General features: G+C 38.5%; 2 protein-coding genes across 2 annotated transcripts; both read right to left on the bottom strand.

Moving 5' to 3' along the window:
* Positions 1-5,965: 5,965 nt before the first annotated feature.
* Positions 5,966-13,078, bottom strand: LOC107563518 (G protein-coupled receptor kinase 7B-like). The gene is given in 5 exon segments (XM_016248412.1): positions 5,966-6,210; positions 6,213-6,295; positions 7,480-7,751; positions 11,094-11,531; positions 12,479-13,078. Coding segments are annotated over 5 exon segments (1,638 nt in total).
* A 2,300-nt stretch (positions 13,079-15,378) lies between these two features.
* On the bottom strand, positions 15,379-19,633 carry LOC107563517 (RING-box protein 2-like). The gene is made up of 3 exons (XM_016248411.1): positions 19,367-19,633; positions 16,409-16,456; positions 15,379-15,838 (listed from the first exon to the last, which is right to left on the bottom strand). Exons 1-3 carry the CDS (start codon positions 19,539-19,541, stop codon positions 15,720-15,722), a joined length of 342 nt encoding a protein of 113 aa, XP_016103897.1. The 5' UTR covers positions 19,542-19,633; the 3' UTR covers positions 15,379-15,719.
* Positions 19,634-20,254: the final 621 nt, after the last annotated feature.

Below are 20,254 nucleotides of genomic sequence, written 5' to 3'. Positions count from 1 at the left end.
TAACAAATGTTTTGGTAACACTTTATATTATGGTTCCATTCAATAACATTAGTTAATGTATAACAATGAACAACTATTTATTAATCTATCTTAATATTATTTCATAAATATAATTATTGTTCATTGTCCTTATTTCTTAACATTAACTGTTAATTTAACTTATGAAAAAGTATTAGTACATGCAGAAATTAACATTACCTATAACCTACATTAAAAGTGTAAAAGTGTTTTTCTTCTTCTTCTTAATATTATTTTGCAGTTAATGTATTAGGTATCATGAACTAAAAATATTTACTAATTTACTAATCTAGCTTAATATTAATTCATAAATACATTTATTATTGATATTTCTTTAATACATTTAATTTAACTTTTCTTTTTTGGACCAAGATTAGAGTGAGAAGAGCTACAATCCACAGAATAAATATAATATAATTAGTGCTGTCAAATGATTAATCGCATCCAAAATAAAAGTTTTTGTTTACTTAATGTATGTGGACTGTGTATATTTATTATGTATATATAAATACACACACACACACATGCATATATTTCAGAAAAAATATGTTATTTTTTAAATATTAAATATATTTATAATTTAAATTATATGAATATAAATAGACATGTAAATATTTTCAAAATATATACTGCATGTATATATACATAATAAATAGAAACAGAACAAACACATATTATGCAACAAGCTTTTATTTTGGATGCGATTAATCGTTTGACAGTGTCACACCCCTGTGGACTGTTGATTATGGTTTCTCCCTCTGTGTCCTTATTTGGTTGTTCCTGTTCCCATTATTAGTTAATCGCCTCATTGTGTTCACCTGTCTGCCCCTCATTATCTGCCCTATAAGTTCCCATCTCTTGTATCCTAGTGTTGTCAGTTATTGTTAATGTTACCCTGTGCGTGTGCTCCTACCCTCTCGTCTAATCATTAAAGTGTTCTGATATCCTTCATCCTGGTCTTCCTGCCTGTTCCCTGGCACACCTGAATGTGACAGAGGCTGGCAGGCTTGAGGGCGCTGGTTTCGGGATGCCAGCTGCCCGGGCCGACACCAGCGGTGGGTCCTCCACGCTGGAAGTCAGTCTGGGATAGGGAAGAAACGCTGTAATTTGCCTGGTCTCATGAATATCAGTGTGGACTGGACTAGACTCATAATTATCAACTGTGACTTTACTCGACCCAGGAATACCAATTTCCTCTACCTCCATATCAACACCATTCAGATACAGGACCTGATTAACCAGCTCGATCAGGGGAAAGCTATGCGTGGGAACCGCACCGCTGGGAAGAAACGCTGTAATTTGCCTGGTCTCATGAATATCAGTGTGGACTGGACTAGACTCATAATTATCAGCTGTGACTTTACTCTACCCAGGAAGACCAATTTCCTCTACCTCCATATCAACACTATTCAGATACAGGACCTGATTAACCAGCTCGATCCACTATTCAGATACAGGACCTGATTAACCAGCTCGATCAGGGGAAAGCTATGCGTGGGAACCGCACCGCTGATGACGTCATCATCCAGCCCCAGCCGAAAACAGACCCCGAGGACAGAATCCAACCAGCTCACCTGGTGAGAGAGCTCTAGGAACTCCTCCACATACCTCTCCAAATCCCGACCACCCTGCCGCAGACACCAAACATCTCGTTTTTTGTGGTCAGTTATTCTGTCTCGTTCAGGTGTGCCAGGGAACAGGCAGGAAGACGAGGATGAAGGATATCAGAACACTTTAATGATTAGACGAGAGGGTAGGCGCACAGGGTAACAATAACTGACAACACTAGGATCCAAGAGACAGGAACTTATAGGGCAGATAATGAGGGGCAGACAGGTGAACACAATGAGGTGATTAACTAATAATGGGAACAGGAACAACCAAATAAGGACACAGAGGGAGAAACCATAATCAACAGTCCACAGGGGTGTGACAGACAGCACTAAATATAATATTATAATATATAAATTTTGATTGGTTTAACATTAGTTTTGATCTTAATACTGTTGTTTTAGAATGTGTAAAATAACAAAATTTTTCATTTTGTAAGGGTTGCTTGCCTATACAAACTAATGCTAGGGAGTTGTGTGTGTTTTCCAGTACTTTGCCATGCGGTTGCTAGGGTGCTCTGTGTGGTTGCTAGAATGTTAACTTACTGGTCCAAGTCAAAAGAGTCCACCCACAAGTATATTATTATTATTATTATTAATGATATATCTTGGCACCCTTTGGCTTCTTCGTTTTAAGTCTAGAGGATTTTTAAGATGAGTCACATGTGGAAGTTTAATACTTGGTTTAGGGGTCTCAAAAAACACCTCAAGTAACAGTAACAGTGATGCTTGCCTTAGTCCTACATTAATTCATTGTAAAATGCAAGTGTCTAAACTTGTGTTCCTGCCTATATGCATATGCACAAGCACACTGAAAATTACATTAAGCCCTCTGAAATGTTATAGGGCCGACCGCAGTCTGTTAAAGTGTGAAGCAGGAGGCCGAAGTGGAGGGTTTCATGAGAGTATTGTGTTAGCAGCCATATGTCAGCTTGTTAAATGAGATTAGAGAGCACTGGCTGTACTGCCGAGGTGAAATCTGAACCTAATAATTTCAATGTAAAAGAAGATACCAAAAGAAGAGGCCTTCAGATGGCGGTTCGGATAAAACAGCTTAATATCCACCACTAAACACTCAAGAACTGCAAATTAGTTCAACGCAAGCAAAAATCTCTAAGCAAGTATGTCTATTGTATTCAAAAGCAAGATCGCTTGATATAAATGCCCAGTATTAGACCTGACAAGATCATTTGTAAGAGGTGTTGACACCATAGTAAAGTCCTCTGGACAAATGTCAATAAGCTCTGAAGAGAGTGTCCTCAATTATATAAAGCATTCTTGTGTATTTGCCAGTTCAATAACAAGACATTCAAATTCTAGATGGCATATTGGTATGCAAAAACAAAAAATAGTTAAACAGATGGTTAAAAGCAGCAATTTGGAGCTCAAGCTTTTGCTCAAGTGCTTATATTAATTATTTAATGCAAAAATGTGTGTTATTTGAGCTGTGAAGCTCAACTGTCCTCCAGCTGCTGTCCTTGTCTGCAGTGTAGAAATAGGATAAGCGTCTGCCCATGACCGTCTCTTCGCATGATAGAAGAAAAAAAATGAGGGGAGCATTGGATGATAATAGCATGCCAAATTAACTAATTTTAACTGAGGGATGAGATTAAATTATTTGGTAATCAACAGCATTTGTCCCAAAATTGTCCCCAGAAACGTGCCAGTTCAAAACAGCCCACGAATACACTGCAAAAAGGCCCAACCAACCTGGTTACCAGAACAATTGTCCAATCAGTATTTTCACCAACAGAGGTAGCTGCGAGCTGGACAACAATGGAGCACTATTATCATCAGTTATCAAAGACACTGTTATCAGTTTCAATGTAGTCACATAAACGTAAGTAATATTGTTAGTATGTTTAATAAAATGCGGGATTGTTTTGCACACAATTTTAAACATTCCCGAATGTTACCCCATCGCAACACAGTAATTCCCACACCTTATTAATATCAGAGATAGTCTTATTATTGGGAGATTGGGTCCATGGGTCTACCATTAGAGAAAGCGTAACGCTTAACTTGGATCACACAGCCTAGACGTCACTGAATTTCTGTCAACCACTGTTTGCAGAAACCATGAATTTGATAGCTCTTGCTGGGGGGAAAAAATACTGGTTGGCTGGTTTTAGATGATCTTCAAGCCTGATTGTAGCTGATGCAGCAGGCTAGTTTTAGAGGGGTTTTGGCTACTTCCTTAAAAGAAAAAAAGCTAAAACCAGCCTATGCTGGTTGGCTGGTCTTAAGCTGGACATAACTGGTTTAAGGTGGTCTCCCAGTCTGACCAAGCTGGTGTTCAGCTGGTCTCCCATGCAGGCTGATCAGCTAAAGAATTGGTAAAAAAAACAAAAATCAGAGTCAGGCTGGAAGACCAGTTAAAACCAGGCAACCATCTCTTAGGCTGGTTTAAGTCCCCCCCCCACCCAGAAACATGGCCTCTGGTTTCCTTTAAGTGGCTTTGTTTATATAGGCTACTATTTACACTTGCAACAATTATGTTCCCAGAAAGCATACTTAAAATTAGCCTAAAATGCAAAATAATAAGGCCAATTAGGGTTAGTACAAATACATTTCCAAAAGCACAAACGTAAAATAACAAGATAAGTTAAAAAGGTAATTTAAAAAAAACTCTCAGTTTTTCATTTATAGTTAATAACAAGTGATTTTTTTACGTGATATTTTGACCACTGAAATGGAAAATATCCCCAGTTTCCATTTCAGAAATCTGCTCACTTTAAGCCAAATCATCCTTTAAAAGTCTAAAAGAGACCCAGACACATCCAGGCAAAAACATTCCAATAACGGAACAGTCTGTGGGATGATGAAGAGCAAAGCAGCATAAGAATATTCACGTTTAATAACGTAAACCTTTGCACATAATACAAACAGAAGGGGCTTGTTTTCTTAATGAAACCACTGGCTATTTTAGTCACTGCTCGTTAGATGTGGACAAAACACTGGAGCATGTGGCGCAGGGTGCAGCGCAGTGGGTCTGAGAGCACCGGCCGAGCCGCACCCAGAGATTTCCACCCGCCTCGGGAGAGCTTGTTTATCACACAGCTGAGGTGTCATCCTGGAACGTGGAGGAGAAGGGCAAATATCTGCAGCCTGTCCACAACCACAAGCCTCTCTTTCCCATGTCGTGCCTGACCCCGGGTCCTTCATCGTATTTCATGAATAATCTCCCGTGACAAGAACAGGATTTGAGATAATCTAGTTATGAGCACGGCTAAAATATTTAGGAGCTCACATAAAAATGTTACTCCTCTGAAAAGGATAAACTTTCTTCAGCATGGCTGGGTTTATCAGTGCCCTTATTCACAAGTCTCCTTCCCACCTAAAAAAACAGTATCTCATTGTGAGCAGTGACCTCTGTTGGTCATATATAGTAGGCCTAGTCGATTTTGCAACTTGAGGAGAGAGAATTTGAAAGTGGCGTCTGTTTAACAAGTGTGTCAGCCATGCAAGCCAGTGGCAAGACATTCTAATGAGTTCTGATGTTGTTTTAATGGATGGTTTATTATTAGAGGGACCTTATTACAACTAACACAGCATTTAAAGGGATAGTTCACAAAAAACACACACCCTTGTGTTGTTCCAAACCTGTTAAACACAAAAAGACATTTTGAAGAATGTTAGTTACAAAACAGTTGCTAGTAGCCATTGACGACTTCTGATTAACACAAAGAAGGTATTTTGAGGAATGCTGGTAACCAAACAGTTGCTGCTAGCCACTGACTTCCATTAGTATTTTACGACCATACTATGGAAGTCAATGGCTACCAGCAACTTTTTTCTTCTTCTTTCCAACAGAAGAAAGAAATTCATACAGGTTTGGAACAAGATGAGAGTAAATGATGACAGAATTTTCATTTTTCATTTCAGTTTTCAGCGTGTTTAACAGAGCATACAGTTAAATATCAACACGATTTCTTCATTATAAATAATATTACCAATTTAACAATTACAGGGAAATGTAACTGAAAAATGTACATTAATAAAAAAAAAATTAACATGTCTTTTAAAATCTGATAAGACTGGTGAGGACACAGCATATGACTGTGCAGAAGATGCATCAACCGTCAACAGAACAAAATTATTTATTTTCCATATAAATGCTTATTAAAAGCACTTGGCATTAAAAGAAATGAATACTAAAATTATATTATTTATTATTATAGCAATAACCCATCAAAGTAGTCATTATAAGATCCTTTCTTCAAAAATGTGATTATATGGGAAGATCTCTGAAAATCTAAAAAAAAGGACAAAATAATATGTAAATAAGCACAAAAAAAACAAACAATTGTTTTGTTGTGCAAGATGTTCTTGTTCTATTACAGAAGAGTGCAAGATTTGGATTTTTGCTCATCATCATCATCCAGTCCCACTTTCTTCCTGTTTGGGTCGTTAAGCTCATCAAAGAGTCTGCTGTCAATCATCTCCTGTTGCCATGGAATTGGCACTGCTCCTGTACTGAATTCTTTAAAAAACTTCTCATCATTGGCATTAAATTCAACCCCTTTAACCTCAGAGAAGTTTCGAATGTCGCCCGTGTCTTTAGCGTACACAACGTTGGGTTTGGTACCCATGGAGGTGCAATAAGCCCCGCCTCTAGTCGAGGGATGTTGATGGATCTGAAGAACTCATGTTTCAGAGGGTCATCCCTAAGGGCAAATAAACAGTTATGAATAAATGTATGGTTATTGCATGACATTTACTCACAATTAAAGGAATAATCCAGCCATATTTACTTACTATCACATCACACCAAAATTGCATGCTGCGTTCTGTATTTAAAAACGTTTGCCGAAGTTTCCATTAAATTATGCAAAATTAGTTTCCACATTTTGAGGACGTTCAAATGTTAGATGTTGTAAGATTTTTTTTGCTTTCTTTTTTTTCCCTTCTCTTGGAACTTAACTTAATATGAGTCTTTTGTAGGACAACAGCATTATGATAAACAGACCAATATCATTACATCCTGGCACTCTTTCCCTCTGTCAAGCTTTCAAATCAAATGGACCAGTTCTGCAGGTTGGACGTCGATAATATCAAACATCATTGGTTTTTGCAGGTCTTTGTGACTAAATGGCTTGACATCAACCCTAATGGGCCTTCAGCACAGTACTTGAGAGCTAAAGACTGTCAGTGAACAATAGCTTACATTTTTTATTTCGTTTCCTCACAAAAAACGATGAAAAGGCAAAAGAAAACTAAAAGCGGAAAGTGCATAAGTCATACTGAATCCGTATGGTGATTTTATGATGTTTTTGGCCATTCTTGACAAATGTGTCAGAAGCTGCACAATAAATCTTTGAAAGATTCTCATTATGTGTACCATGGAAAAAATAACAGCACACAGGTTTGGATCGACATAAGGGTGAATAATGACAGAATGCTCACTTTTGGGTGAAACGGTTCCTTTAATAGGATTAAAATAAAATTTTAATGGGTTGAAATGGTTTCAGCAACTGACATTGAGAACAGTATTATATGTTAATATGTAATTTATACCTATGAGCAATGAAGCTGGTATTGAATCTGTTGGTGTCTTCACCCACAGAATGAAAGTCCCAAAGATATTATGTTTAACATTCATGCTTTGCTCCGTCCAAACCCAGTGCTGAGGCTCCAAACCCACTGCCAGTGCTCTCAGTGAGAAAGGCTGACAGAAACGGTCTGTTTCTTCAAATTGCTTCCACACTGGCTTGATTTTGCTGACAGAGTAAAGCTTCTGTTCCTATGTTGGCATGCAGAGGGCAGAGTTGGACTGACCACGTCCTAATAATGACCTGGAGTGGAAAAAGTGTGTCCTCTTGCCATGAAACACAAAAATGCTGGCACTTACTTGCAGCCAAGGCGGTCTTCAACGTTCTTTTTCAGAAAAAGACCGATGATGTCCTTTGAGGGGGCGTCAAAATTTTTGTGTTCAAATTTGCACTCGTCTTCTAGAGTTCTCCTTACTATCTCTTCTTTAGTAACCTTCTCTTTGTGAACTCTAAAAGGCAGACGGCCAGCCACCATCTCATAGATGCTACAGCCCAAGGCCCACCAGTCCACTGACGTACGATACGGTTCCTGCTTCAGGATCTCTGGCGCCATGTACCCTTTGGTGCCAGCCTACGATGGAAAAGACAACAAGAGGGGTTATGAGAAAAATCATTCAGCCTTTTTGAAGCCACCTGAAAAAGCATTTCAAATCATATTTAAAGACATCTATCATGGTACAAACTCTTTGACCTGTTCATCATCCTCACTAAAATCCCATTTCAGAAGAGATTCCTGAGACAAGTCAAACACACAAAAACAATCCCTTGCCATTTTTTCACCAGTATGTGTCTCCTGGGACTCAAATCAAACCCTTTGAGGCACACTACTCTTCTGAAGAAGGGCGTGCTGTTCCAACCTAGATCAATGCCAGCTTTGCGTATTACTGTGATTAGCATTAGTGAGGGCTTATTTAGGGTCTTGTGGTACCCCTGGCTGTCTGAAATATTAGTACACAATGAAAAAGTCAAAATTTTCTTGGTAGAGCTCAGATTTTTCTAATTTTGCTACTTGGAAAAATTAGTTAAAGGGATAGTTCACCCAGAAATGAAAATTACCCCATGATACTCACCCTCAAGCCATCCTAGAGGTATAGGACTTTCTTCTTTCAGAGAATTCAGGCGAATATAATCGGAGTTATATTTAAAAAAAAAAAAAAAAAGTCCTGCATATTGCCCACATGCAGGGATAGTTCACCCAGAAATGAAAATTACCCCATGATTTACTCACCCTCAAGCCATCCTAGATGTATATGACTTTCTTCTTTCAGAGAATTCAGACGAATACAATCGGAGTTATATTAAAAAAAATGTCCTGGCTCTTCCAAGCTTTATAATGTCAGTAAATGGGGTTTAAAATGCCCCTGTTATGGATAATGAAAGGTTCATATTTTGGTTTTGGGATTCCCCAACAACAGGTTGACATGCATGCAAGGTCAACATTTTTTTTTTTTTACCTTACTTGCTCAACGACTCCCAAAAGATTCGCTCAAAGATTCATTTTTCCAAACCCCTCCTTTGCGTGATGCTAATCTGCAGTGATTGGTCCGATTGGTCTCATTTTCATTTCATCATGCCTGCAATGCCTGATAAAGCAGCGTTTGTGAGCGCAGTGCTGCTTTGTATATAGCGCTACCAGGGCGCTATTTTTTCCTCTCCAAAAGCTGCACCTAGTGGCAAAGAATGAATCTGCATTTTCATTGAGACCATTGCGAAACGACCAACAAGTGGGCAGGCAATATGCTAATGTTTCATGTTGAAGTCAGCATGAAATTACTCTTTCTTTTGAGAGACAATAACTTTATACACGGTGCACTTTCAGATTTAAAACTTTGCAGGATGTTTTCATTCACTTAATTTTCAAAAATCCATTATAGGGGCACTTTAAGATTTTTAAGGCCAAAAACTGCATCCATACATCATAAAAAGTACTCCACATAGGCCTTCTGAAGTGAATCGATGCATTTGTGTAAGAAAAATGTCCTTATTTAAAACTTTACAAAATTGTGATCTCTAGCTTCCGCTAATCGTCATATGTGCTTTCACAAGAGAATGGTGTTATAGCGGATGATGTACAGTAGGTAACATAAGCTCCGGTAAGAATATACTAGTCTAGCGAGAACCAAGTTTTGTTTAAAGCAAAGAAAAAACATCCTCCTCTTGACCTATATCGAAATCCTCTGACATGAACGAAGTTTTGTTTGCTTGCTCCGTTGAGCTTCTTTGTTCATTACTTCCGCGTTCGTCTACTCTACGTCCTATGTCATCCGCTGGAACGCCACTCTCTAGTTAGAGAGAGCTTTTAAATATGGATATTTTTCTTACTCAAACACTACAATTCACTTCTGAAGACTTTTATTAACCCCCAGGAGCTGTGTGGAGCACTTTTTATGATGTATGGATGCAGCTTTTTTTGGCCTTCAAAATCTTAAACCCCATTCACTGCCATTATAAAGTTCGGAAGAGCCAGGACATTTTTTATATAACTCTGATTGTATTCGTCTGAAAGAAATAAGTCATATACACATAGGATTGCTCAAGGGTGAGTAAATCATGAGGTAATTTTCATTTCTGGGTGAACTATCCCTTTAATTGTTGGAAGTATTAGAATCATTCTAAGGAATTATCCATGACATTATACATGAGAGCTGATACAGTTAAAATGATACTGAACATAGTCATTATGATTTGGTAGATTTAAATACTAAGTATCTAATACAATTAATTGTTAAAATAAAACACAGTTTGGGCATGTTTTCTAGAGAGATGCTCCAACGGGCTGTATCTGTGGAAATGCGCATTGCAGTAGCACTATGGTGTCTGGCTCCTGGGAGCTGGAAGCTATAAGATACTCTCATACCATTTTTTTTTATTTATTTTTTTTGCCATTGGGTTGCAATTCATATTGATTTAGGAATTTTTTGCAATTTCGTATTGCAATCTGCTATGCATGCACCTGGTCTTTTCGTGACCAGATATCATGATGTGGAGTATGTGATTTTGGACACAGCCTACACATTTTCAAACTGTTCCTAATTAAACACACCTGATTCTACTCATCAGCTCATTAGAGACTTCATAGATGTATAGGATAAAGGAAACCTTCAAAATGTTTAGTATAACTGAGGCCAGATGTTAGGAGCTACATTGCTGTGGTTGGGAAATATTGCTTTAAGACATGGGTAGTCAACCCAGCTCCTGGACAGATACCATCATGAAAAGCTCAGCTCAGCTAACCCTTAATCAAGGTGTTAAGGGTTACCTGAAAATGACAGACAGGTGTGTTAAAGCAGGGTTGGACAGCTTGCATCTACGGCTGCATCTGAAAGAGCATACTTCCCTGTAGGTGAAAAACAGTGTGACAAAAATCCGACTACCTATAATGTACGTATATGTAATCCTGAAGTGTGCATTCGATGGACACTTTACTATCCCATGAGGCCACGGGAGAGGATTTATGAATGGTAGTGACGTGACGCAACTTACGCTGGTACGTCTCGTGACAATGACAACATGGTGAATGTAGTATGTCCAGATACAGTACATACTACATAAATGCATACTTTATAGAATGTAATCTTTTTGCACTTGTGAAAAATTACTTATTTAAAAAAAGTTGGATTTCTAGGAGCAGGGTTAGCTATACCTGCTTTAGGGTTATCACCAAGTGTCAATAACTTGAGAGGTATTAGTAAATACTTTGAAAAGCTTTACACACACATTTATGATTGGGGGTAATTTTGGGACTCGGGTGTTCAGCGGTTGTCTAGGTTGTTCAGCAGGTTGTACTGATATTTGTACATATTGGATATCTGTTGGATTTAGACTTCAAAGTTTTAATATACCAGGCCAGATTGTTACCCACTAATCTACACCATCAACATCATAAAGACTTGTCTTATGTTACTGTTTTTACCTTTTGAGTGATGGTTTTCCCGTTTGGTAGTTCCACAGCTAGACCCAAGTCTGACAACCTGCACTGGCCTTGACTGTCCAGTAAGACGTTCTCTGGCTTCATGTCCCGGTACACAATATCCATCGCATGAAGGTGCAAAATACCAGTGATGATTTGGGCTGTGTAATGAATGATGCGCTCCATCTCAATGCCAATCTCCCCAGTGTGGTAGATGTGGTACTTCAGATCCCCTCCATTCATCAGAGTCATGACCATACACAGGTGTGTTGTCGTGTCAAACGCGTAGGCCAGGTTTACCAGAAACAGGCTGTTTACCATCTCCAAGATTTTTTTCTCCAGCAGAGCCATCTTTTCACCTCCTTTTTTCTTCAGACGTTTCTTGTCTAGCTTCTTGCAGGCATACATGTGGCCCGTGTGTTTGACCTGAACGGCACACACCTAGAGAGAAATTTAAATAACATTCAATAGAGGAACATTACTCTTTTGAAATGGAAAGATGGGCTAGATTTGGGAAGAATTCTACATTTTGTACAAAGCAATACATTCCTGCTGTAATATGGGGCAACAGTGAGAATGTACACACTTGAAATAATATTCAGATAAAGGTAATTTTTCAAAGGGGATGTAGTCTAAGCAGTGTCCATTCCCTTGATTATGTGCACTAAATATTACGTAAAAGGTGCCCAGATGGTGCCAAGGGGACTTATATTCCATTTGGCATTTGTATTCCACTGTTCATCAAAGGATGTCCAACTCAGTTGAAACATTGCATATTGTGTTTAGTTTGGTCTTAAAGGTATAGTGTAGAATTTCTGCCTATATAGCATCTGAAAAATAGTGACCTTATGTTCCATTGGCTGGAGAAACAGATAGTCTTGCCCCAAACTCACACCACAGGTTGAGCTAGAACCTGTCATGTTGTTCCACTGAAACTAACAGAGCAATGTTTGATAGTGCCACTCAGGGCCGTCGCTAGGAATTCTGGTCCCTGTGCACTGAATTTGTTATGGGATGCCAATGTTGGTAAAATCAACCTGTGAATGGCTTACTTCATAAGTAAGAGATTTTGCAACATGCATAACAGGACAACAAAACGACACCGTGTTTTCTAAATGCACATTCTTGGTCTTATTTTGTAAAACACATCAGTGCATGTTAGTCCACCGAAAAAAATGAAAAAGAAAGTAGTTTGCCTTACCAAAAGGATTACGGAAAGCAAGTAACAAAACCAAAATAAACCTACATTCTAAAGACATGAATGTAAGTAACTCCAACTATACAATGCTCCGCAGCTAAGACAACAACTTTTTTTTTTCTTTCCTTTAAAAAAAAAAGGTTTCCTCTGTAGATTTATTTGTGACTGGGTAGGAGGTGCAAATACTCACCTCTCCAAATCCTCCTTTCCCCAAAGTTCTGAACTCATAGAAATATTTATCAGAGATGGACTGCTTCTCGAATTGCTTCCATTGCACAAATCTATCAAAGAACGGGCTGGTCTGATACTCAATGAAAGGTTTTTCTCTTAGAAACTCCTGTGTGGCTTCTTTAACCTGTCCCATCATCACCTCCTCAAAGTCCTTCTCAGAGACAACTTTACACTTTTCTGCCATGTCCTCTGTCAGATAAGCCATGAAACTCTTGGAATCAGCTTTGCAGAATTTGTTAATGATATTCTGCCTGGCTTTGTCTTTAGCACCGGCCTCTGCCAAATTCCAGTCATTCAACTCATCCAGAAACTCTGCAGCGGCTAGGTATTCTGGACTGGAGGCTAAAAGGAACCGTCGGAAGCATGTTTTCCCAATGGGTTGCTGCTCACAGATGTCCTCAAAGTCCTTGGGAATAGTTGCACGCACCTCTGTACAATTCTCAAGTTGGGGAAGAATTAGGCTACGCCTTCGTTTCCTCATCTCCTTGTCGTCTAGACTCTGTGCTTTCAGGTAGGCTGTGTTGGCCACCAGGTTGTCCAGTCCACCCATGTCGCACATGGCTGTGGTGAGGTGAAGGGTCAACTATGTGACGCTGCAGGTAGCAATGAATAAGAAATAAGGAGATACAGGCAGTGCAGAGTGAAGCTCTGATATGATGATGAGTCAAAATGAATGAGGCTTCGGAGCCTCAAGTCGGAGTCTTCCGTGTTCCACTCACGTAATTGATCAGTAAGAATTAAAAACCTCAAAAAGGATTTTCTCTTAAGTAAGTCTCTTTGTATGCTAATTCGTGGATACTGCTCAAGGAACTTATGCCGTATTTTAGTTAAGAGGCTTTGGACTATGATTAGCCACAATGTTAAGGGATAGACAATGCAATTAACGTGCTCCGTCCTCTACTATCAATTTCAGTTCAAGGAAATAAACAGAACTAGATTCTACTAGGTTTATGAAGAAAATGCGAGTGGTGCTTGCTTGTGTAAAACTGTGCCTCTTTAATGCTCAAGGGTGTTGCTATTCAGTGTTTTAGCATGTAGGTTTCTTACTAGCCCAAGCAAAAAGGGACATTCTGGTCCCTAGACTATAGTTCAATCCTTCCTTCATTGTTAGTGCCAGTTCACCATGTCAGCCAGTGTGAACCGACCTTGATGCCCACTTCATTGTCTGCCAAGTGAAAATACGTCAAATAACTTGGAGAAATAATAGTACTAGTTTAAAGTTTAATTCTTTTAGCGGTCTGTTAAAATTCCGAAACCCAAGTTTAAGCCATAGCAGCTAGACTTGCCTTAACAACTAATTACAATTTAATACTTGATGTTACAAGCTGATAGTTCATGGTTGTTTTCAGTTCTTTGAGAGTCTGAAGACTTTAGGAGCTTACAAGAGTAGGTTTAAAGCTCATTATACGAGCACATTGAATGAGAATAACGTGAGAATAAGCCTTCATTAGGTGTAAACATTTTAGCTAAATCTGTCCTCTCGGCTGCATTCAACCCAGCTTTGCACAACGGACAGCCATGTTTCAGAGGAGGCTGTCTGGCAGACGGCTGACATCATATTCCTATAATGATACAGCATTAGCATTTATTAAGATGGCAAGATTTGAGACATTGTTTATTTTTTCCTTCTTATAAAATACTTAGAAAATTAAGTAATGACAATTGAAATGCTGGAAAATAGTTTTGTAGAGTAACATGTGCCTGCACATAAACGTCTTTACAAACATTTTATTTAATTTTCTAAATGTGTGAGATCAGATAATAGCCAACAAGTGTCCAACAAACATATGAACTCCTTCAATACATCCCAGGAGGCACCTCATTGATTTGCCAAGCAGTATCGCTATGTAAACATGTCTAACATGAAAATAAATTGGTTGTGCAGCAATAAAGATTCTATTCTTTTCTGTTGTAGAAATCAAATAATCTAAACTTGCAGATAAACACCAAGAAATGCACTATAGGTATAGATTCGATACAGGATATATTCTAATTATATTGGGGAAGCCTTGATTATATCCATCAGGAACTGAGTGGACCAGAATGCTGCCAGATGTGAATATGAGCACCCTAAAACAATGTCTAAGAAGCTTTATTCTTGGTTAACACTATATTTAACACCGCATTTTCACAAGTTATTACATTACATATTGTTTGTACTGTAGTATAGGTGGACATTTGTTTCACTGTTTAATGTCTTTCCAACTACAAAAACAATGTAGTTCCTCATATATAGCCTTGATTACACTCTTTAGCAAAACCTTAACCCAGAATGCACCGGGGAAACCATCTATACAAATATTTGAGTTTACATCGCCATTGGCTAAAAAAGCCTGCGTCAAATTCCAACTAAATCTTTGTCTTGGAAATAGTTCTTATGGGTTCCGGACTAATCACAAGCACTCAAATCCTGAGCTGATTGTTTCACTGGAATTAGTGAAGAAAGATAGAAAAGTCATGGAAATTTCTGTATATTAACTTTTTTTTTCTCCCCAGTATGTTATTTCTTCGAATTGATTCTGCACTTTGCAAGTACTTATGTAAAATGTGCCTATAAGCCAGCTTAATAATAATTACTCTCATTTAATGCTGACCAAATCTTCTTTGAGTAATCTAATCCTTCATTTCTGTGCTGTGAGGGCTTTTTAAGAGATATTTGTACACTAAAAATGTATAATTAAAAATAATAATCATAAAAAAAAAACTAATTTTATAAATATATATCTATATCCGTCTGTATGTATGTGTATATATATAACAATATATACATACACGTGTGTGTGTGTGTTGCGCAAATCTTCACCTTAAAATTATTTAAAAATAATCAACCATCCAGTAATCAGAAACAAACACCTATAACAACATTGAGATTTGATTTTATTTCTAACGCACATAAGACACATTCACAGCACAACTTCAATTATAATCACACATGATGCCACAAACACCCAAGTGAATCTGTCGTATCCCGGAGCTCTTCTGGCTGGTTCTTCGTAATGCTGTATGAGGTGACAGAATGGTAAAGCTAACCAGTGTCACCTGGATTTCTGCCAACATCCTTGGTTTCACTTTTGACAAGTCACACACGTGCACACAGGTTTTCCTACACATTCAATGGCTGGAGATGCTCTGATAATCAGTCTGGTCTCCCTAAGCAGAGTAGTGCCAACGGAGGAAATGTGGGTCCAAAGCTTGAATCCTCACTTGCCAATCCTCTGTACCACCCAGTCCTGTTGGCATAGTGGGCATCTATTGTTCTGCTTCACCCAGAGGGACATGCAGCAGTTGTGGAAGGAGTGGTTGCACTCTCCCCATACCACTGAGAGAAAGATAGCATAAGAGACAGTGATGTTTCAAACCCAGAAAAACAAAACACTGAGACATTCCACAATTGATCTTTTTTTGTGTTCTGCAGAAGACAGACAGACAGTGATACTGGTTTTGCAACAACATGAGGGTGAATATATGATGACAGCATTTTCATTTCTGGCGGAACTATCCCTTTAAGTGTGACACTATCCTTTGATTTAACCTACCAGTGTGGAGGCAGGGTTTATTTTGTGACGCAAATGGATACTATGGATCGTGCACTTGGTCAAGGTACTTAACCCCAGGTTGGTTTAGTTGGATTGCCCCTGGGTGTACTGTAAGTCGCTTTGGATAAAAGAAACTGATAAATGACTCAAGTATATAATTTATTATACTGTATGTCACAAATGGGAAAAATAAAGATAAAATTTAAAGAATATTAGTGCGAACTATAACGGCAGTGAACAGTGCAGCCATCTGCTTCTAGGGGATTAATGTAATCGATTAATTACGGGATAAATGTAATTGATTAATTAGGCAGGCAATTAGTATGCCAGCAGTGATGTTACAGTTGACTTACCGACACAGTCCTCTTGTTTGTTTTCAGCCTGACATCTCAAGCATGCATCTGAAATACATTTAAAATACATATTTAATATTCATTTAAACATAACCAGTTCTTTTTTCTGTTCATTTAGGGCATAGTTGAAATCTGTCATTTTAAAATTCTGTCAGAGGACAGATTTACTAAAGTCACATGCAATTACAGTCTGACTCTGTGTATAATTGTTTTTTGATTATGTTGGAATGCATTAACTACATTTACTTGTGATGAACCAGTAAAGCATGGCTGTCTCACAGCCGTCAGCTGCCTACCTAAACATCATTTTTGTATTTTTTGTTTAAATTATCATAAAGACAAGTGCATCACCTATCTCTTTGAATGGGGAAACATCAAATTCTCCAAAACTGTTCACCATGCTTATTTGAAATCACAAAATCTGACAACTCTCTCATAAGTGTAGTTTATTATAATATTATAGCAATAGCATATTTTTTCAAGCATACATTTCACAGTTGTTTGCTCCCATTGACTTCCATAGTATTTTTCCCTACTATGGAAGTCGACGGGGGACAACAACGGTTTGATTACCAGCATTCTTCAAAATATCTTCTTTTGTGTTTAACATAAGAAAGAACATACAGGTTTGGAACGACATGAGGGCAAGTAAATGACAGAATTTTTAACTATTCCTTTAACACCCCAAAAGTGGTACCAATCCTGCTCTGTATACTGGGTAAATGTATGTTTCACACTTGTAAATTAGATGTGGGATTAGCAATAGCATCACTTTTTACCCAGGGTTAAGAAACCCTGCTCTGGAGCAGGTTTAGCAGTGTTTTTGCAGTCTTAACCCCACACTGCAGTATATGAAGATATGGTATTAGAATGTTAGGGCTAGATGCTTAGCAACCAGCAGCTATTCCCGTGCCTCACATTAAAAGGGGTCAAATGATGCGATTTAAATTTTTCCTTTCTCTTTGGAGTGTTACAAGCTCTTGGTGCACAAAGAAGATCTGTAAAGTTGTAAAGACTAAAGTCTCAAATCCAAAGAGATATTCTTTATAAAAGTTAAGAGTCAACCACGCCTACCTAAAACGGCTCGTTCTAACACACCCCCACATACCTACGTCCCGATGTGGGAAGATTTGCATAACGCCGCCCAAATGTTCACGCAAAGAAAGAAGGCGTAACTTTTATTCTCGCTGTAGTATTGTTGCTGCCGCCATGTCGTGAAGACGCGTGTGTGTGTTTGTGTTCTGTGTGTTTCTTTGTGAAAGCGAAACTACTTTGTTTGGCCTTCCAAAAGAGGATGATATACTCTTCATCATGCCTGGAGCTGATCCGTGCTGGTCGCTGAGGAAATACATCAACTTCGCACTGTGGATCGCCAGATCGGCTTGCACCGTGGACGAAGCGGAGTCCAGCCTGGGGTCGTCACATGTGGTTGCCGCAAGCCCGCCGGACACTCCTTCATCGAATCCGCCGGCTGCCAATCACTCAAGCCCGCCGTGTGTGACGCTGTTTCGTTGTGAAATCGAAACTACTTTGTTTGGCCTTCCAAAAGAGAACACGACTAGAAATCAGAGGTTAAGTTTAGTCATTATAATCCATAATTATGTCCCCACTGGATGCAACAAATGCCTCGTTTATAATGGGTTTTAATGTTTCTGTCTTGTCGCTCCGGCCGGACAGGGCATCACAGTATGGTGAGGGGCGTAACATTTCCATCACACGCTTGAGGTATTCGGCCAATCACAACACACTGGATAGCTGGCCAATCAGAGCACACCTCGTTTTTCAGACCGATGAGCTTTGTAAAAATCGATGCATTTCAGAAAGGCGGGGCATAGAGGAGAAACAATAATGTACAGTATGTGGAAAATAATGTTTTTTTATTTATTTTTTTACCTTAAACCACATAAACGCATTTCATTACACCAAATACACAAAATAATGTTCTTTTTAGCAACATCATATGACCCCCTTTAATGTGTTCTGGACCATTTCTGAAACAGCGCTTGGCATAAACAGTTGTTTCAGCATCTGGGTGGAAAAAATGATGGAAAAGATGCACAACTCTGGAGCCTTCATGAAAACATGTTGCATTCATCAAATCAATGACACTGCAAAAATGCAAACAAGACCGTTAACCTGAGAGTTCACTATGTACAGTGCGAAACGTCAGCTTATGGACACCCACCCAGGGTTAGGTTACCCAGAATGATGCAGGGTTAACTATTTCACGTGTGACAAATGCTTATGAAATGTTCCTTTAAACGGGGTTAAACGTGGGGATTAGAATGACTATATCTTGGGTTAATGGTAGTGTGAAAACACTACACAATTGATTGGGCACTTTTGGGCATCAGATGCGTTTGACTTTTTTTTTTTTTTGAGAATGATAGATACCTTCAAACTGTCATTTAAGTTCACCCGAACGTTTAAAGCGACATTTGTGTGCATTTAAATGTGTTTTTGAGCCTCACACTTGAATACAAACGTTGGATACATGTTTCTTGTAGATATTCCATTGGTCCATTCAAAAATGTAAATATGTTTGTAAAAATGAATAATATGAGTTTAAAATTCGATTCAACATCATGGCTCATTGGAATGTTCGATATATTATTTCGAGCGCTATTTTGGCTACGGAAGGTTCGATTCTCGTGTTTGTTTTACAACTTGCGTTTGATCGACTCAATCACGGCATTTTGGCCATTATAGACACTTTTTAACGTTTGAGTCAGCATTTACGTGACCACTTATGATTTCAACAAATGCTGTCTATGTAGGCAGCAGTATGTCATCCGTGTTATTTTGCTAAAAAACGACTCGGTAGTGGGTCAGCCGGATACAGGCAATGTTATCTGCCTGTTCATGGTCTGTTGAGGTAATCCAGAACCAGCTAAGAATCCCAGAAAGGTACACAAATGCTATTTCAGCTAGCCGGTTAGCTAGAAAAAAAACACTCACCCATTACTTGAACCCGACAAATAGCGCAAGTGTCACACTCCACATCCCAGCTCCACATGGCTACCGCATTCCACTTCTTGAGGGAGAACATCTTGTCTCCCCCTGATTTAGATCCAGAAAACCCGCTGTGAGTGCGCACTATACCCGGCTCATAACCGTCGTCCATCTCTGCCATGGCGAAGAGGTGCAGAAACAAAATGGCTGAGATAGGCTGGTCTGCAGACGCGCAAATCGGTCTCTCACTGGAGTTGACCGTAAACAGGCCCCTGCCTGGATGTGTTAAATACACTTGTGTTTTTCACACTTTTCCCTAATTTCTCCAAAGTACTATAAAACAACCATACTCATTCTTGCTTTCTTTTGAAACGCATTCAATTATTTAATTTGTATGACTTCTTCATTTATGCATTTATTTGATAGGCCTATGCATTTTTATGATTTTTTTTTTTCACTTTCAGGTTCTGTGATGTACATATCTTTTATTTTTCACCTCTCCCTGTTTTATAGGTTTTGCTCACCAATAAATAAAAAGTAGAAATTAGAATTAAAACTAGAATTTATTCACTTGGTTTTACATGCAAGCATTATTGTTTATTTTCTAAAATAAAAATACTGAACGTGGCATGCTACATTTAAGCAATATCACATGTGTAAGAGTGCTGCTGCGAATTTTGACCTGGCTGTGATTGCTTGTGCCAACTGTCAAATTACAGTTGTGCCAAAAGTGCTATAGTGACGGTCACCCCAAATTCTTATTTTTTTTCTTTTCTTTTTTCCATTATTACACAAAATGCTGATATGGGATTTGGAAAGTTTTCAAACTCTAAAAGAAAAATCTGTGAATTTGGAGTTACGCGTGCAAATATTTCAGAAATTTGGCTAATAAAA

The sequence above is a fragment of the Sinocyclocheilus grahami genome, unplaced genomic scaffold (assembly GCF_001515645.1).
Source record: "Sinocyclocheilus grahami isolate Dianchi unplaced genomic scaffold, SAMN03320097.WGS_v1.1 scaffold877.1, whole genome shotgun sequence".
Taxonomy (NCBI): domain Eukaryota; kingdom Metazoa; phylum Chordata; class Actinopteri; order Cypriniformes; family Cyprinidae; genus Sinocyclocheilus; species Sinocyclocheilus grahami.
This window is presented reverse-complemented; position numbering and strand designations above follow the sequence as displayed.